The following is a 3,107-nucleotide window of genomic DNA, read 5'->3' as shown; positions in this document are numbered from 1 at the left end:
CTACAAAAAGAAACAGCGGCATTAGGCCTATATGCCTGGAAACAAATTTGGAGGCATTTGCAGAAATGCCGGCAAAAGCTTTGAACGGCATCTTTTTCGAGTGCCAGAAAAAGATTCCGCGGCTTCTCCAGCTTGTGCCAGAATAAGATTCCGCGGCATCTCCAAAAAAGTGCCGGCAAAAACCTTGGACGGCACAAACAGAAAAAGCCGGCAAAATTCTTAACAGGCTCAAACAGGTCTGCCTGAAATAGCTATTACTGGCACCTGCGCCTGTGCCTTGAATAGCATACGGCGGCATTTTTCGAAATGTGCCGGCAAAGACCTTCCTCGACTGGAATAAACGCAGCACTTTTTTTTGTGCCTTGAAAAACCTTTGCCGGCACTTTTGGTGCCTTTGCCGGCACTTTTTTGTGCCGGCAATCTAGGTACCTGACGCAGTGTGCCCAAAATGAAAGAGTACAGTAACGCATACCACAACAACATACGTACAGGCTAGTGTACAACAACAGTAAAGTTGACTTGCAGATGGAGGTAACCCCGTATTTTCTGAACGCTCGCTGCATTTTCATGGGCAGATAGCAGTAAGTTAGCGCATTAAATGGATCGATACTGTCTATTTTCGTCACGTGGAAAGAGGGCATAAAAATCTCAGCCCAGCGGCTCGACACAAAGGAAACGAAATGCACGGATCACCCACTCACAAACCAAATTCAGGCTAGAAGTCGCACGTCCCCTCACGTCCTCCTCTTCTACTACGTAGGCCCTCTCCCATCAGTAGCATCTGATTTATAGCCGGCATGAAGCTGCCGAAGCCCTACCATGCGACGTAGGAGCCGGCGGTGCCCTGCCACCCCCCCCCCTCCCCAAGTACCACCGTCGACCACAAGGGCAAGACAAGGCGCCGAAGATAGAGCTCACACCGACTAAGAGGTCACTCGAGACCAAGAAGCGTGATGCCGTGAAGGCCAGGGCCGCCGAGGCAGCCACCACCGGCGCAACCAGGGAAAAGGCCAAGCTTATCCTAGATATGTAGGCCAAGGCCAAGGTTGAAATCTTCACCACCCAGGCCGCTGACCAGACCGTCATCATGATAAAAAAAAAGTGAGGACCTCGACAACGCCAGGTCCAGGTTGCCAGTGCCTCTGCGGCAAGCTCGACACATCCGTAGCTACAAGACTGCCTCTACGACCACGGTTGCCTGCTTTACCAGTGGGAACTCTCTGGCTCAATCACCACATCCAGGCGTTGCCCTCCCGGATTGGTGGGTCACGATCGTCATCGCCGGAGGTCCTGTATTTGCAGGGCACCATGGTGGTGTCTGGCCTCCACCTGAACCGCACTCATGTGCCCAACGATCCATGCCAATACGAGGGAAAGAGGCCACAAGCGGTCCCATGGGCGAACATGCCAGTACCCCGCAAGCTGTTCGAGAGAATACTAGGGCCCGCACCTGCAGACTCGGTATGGTTGTAACCACCATTTCTTTTGTTTAGTTGCATTTGAGAAGGCTTGTGATTTCCAATTATGCGTAGGCTTACTATGCCGAGGCCTACATGAACGGCCAGGTCAATTGTGCCGGCCAAATGGACAATGGTCTAGGGACCAAGCAAGAGACCCAATAAGTGAGTTTCGATATCGATGGGAGGCGATTAAGTGCTATTGCGTGTGAACTATGTGATTCCATACTTAATGTTGATTTATTAGCAATATTTTATTTTTTGTGGCCTCCTCTAGTCATATATTGGCCAATTAGGTTAAATAGGAGAAAGGGCAAAAAGTCGGCACGAAATGGACAAGGGGTTATCTACGGCTCGTCCAAGCATAGCAAAACGAGTATATTTGGTGTTCAAAATTTGTGGGAGCGCTGGAGATGCACTTATTTTGATGACTTGAGCGTCCCTTGAGATAGAAAATATAGGATAAATATATTTTCTGCTGGCGGCAAATGGCAATGTTGCACTTTTACCATGGTGTCAAGCTGAAGCCTTTCGGGTGATAATCCTTGGAGAGAGAATAGAGGAGGGGATCAGCCGTGCAAGAGGAGCCCCTACTCACCAAACTTTCCATGAACTTTTCTCTAGCAGAAAGTGTGGCCTGGCCTTGTGCGGGTGTTTCCTTCTCACTCTCTCACTAGACAGGTGAGGTGAGCTGAGACAGTGGCAGGAGGGAGGAGCAGAGAATTGAAGGTCCATAAATGCGGTTTGGTGGCATCCTCGCGCGCACCGGCCTGGACCAGACCTGCGTGCGCGGACGGATGGGTGCAACATGCCTCGCCACCCCCACACCTACATAAAACCCCTTTCCCCCGCTCCTCCTCTCCCGGCTTTTACCCCTCTCTTTGACTCCACTCTACCATTACCGCACCACCTAGCTCCCTCGTCCTCTCCGCACGCCAACACATTCACTCGTTTGTTAAGCTTCCCACCGAGCTTGCTGGCCGATCGGTCGCCGACATGAGGAGGCAGAAGCGGTGGTCTCGCGCGGCCGTCGTCGCGTGCCTAGCGGTGCTCCTCACCGCCGCGTGCGCCGAGTCGTCGTGCCAACCGGGCAGGCGGCTGCTGGCGGCGTCGTGGGAGGAAGCGGCGGCGACAGGCGTGCGCTCGAGCGAGAGCGGCGACGCTGACGACGGCCCGCGGAGGAGCGCGTTCGACATGGTGGTGGAGGGGCTCGTCAGCATCGGGCTCGGCCGGCGGTGGCGCGCCGGCGGCGACCCGCTCGTCGACCAAGACAAGCGGCGCGTGCCCACGGGGCCCAACCCGCTGCACAACAGATGAGTACGTACGTCCGTTGCTAATCGCTCGTTAGCTAGCTAGAAGCTCGGAGCGCCATTGCTGAGCGCGTGGCGACGACGGCGAGGAGGAGAAGAACGGGAAGGAGAGGAGAGGAAGACCATCAGCTTTCTACCAGTGTTGCTCCCTTCTGCTTCCCCTTCTTCTCTTTTTCCTTATTTTTGGTTGCTTGTTTTCTTCTCCTTATTTTTCTTGTGCTTTCGATTGGCTTGTGAAGTGGACAGCGAGGCTTTTCTGTTGATTGAAAGAGATAGATATATGAGTATAGTTCTTCTTTTGTTTCATCTACTCACCCTTTTCTATCGCCTGATTGTTGTT

At 53.1% G+C, this 3,107-nt stretch overlaps 1 protein-coding gene across 1 annotated transcript; it reads left to right on the top strand.

Moving 5' to 3' along the window:
- Positions 1-2,338: 2,338 nt before the first annotated feature.
- On the top strand, positions 2,339-2,774 carry LOC124670569. Its single transcript, XM_047207050.1, has one exon. The coding sequence runs from the start codon at positions 2,454-2,456 to the stop codon at positions 2,772-2,774; it is 321 nt and encodes a 106-aa protein (XP_047063006.1). The 5' UTR covers positions 2,339-2,453.
- Positions 2,775-3,107: the final 333 nt, after the last annotated feature.

This window comes from Lolium rigidum, chromosome 7 (assembly GCF_022539505.1).
Source record: "Lolium rigidum isolate FL_2022 chromosome 7, APGP_CSIRO_Lrig_0.1, whole genome shotgun sequence".
Taxonomy (NCBI): domain Eukaryota; kingdom Viridiplantae; phylum Streptophyta; class Magnoliopsida; order Poales; family Poaceae; genus Lolium; species Lolium rigidum.
The sequence above is the reverse complement of the archived record's forward strand: the minus strand, read 5'-3'. Positions and strand labels throughout refer to the sequence as shown.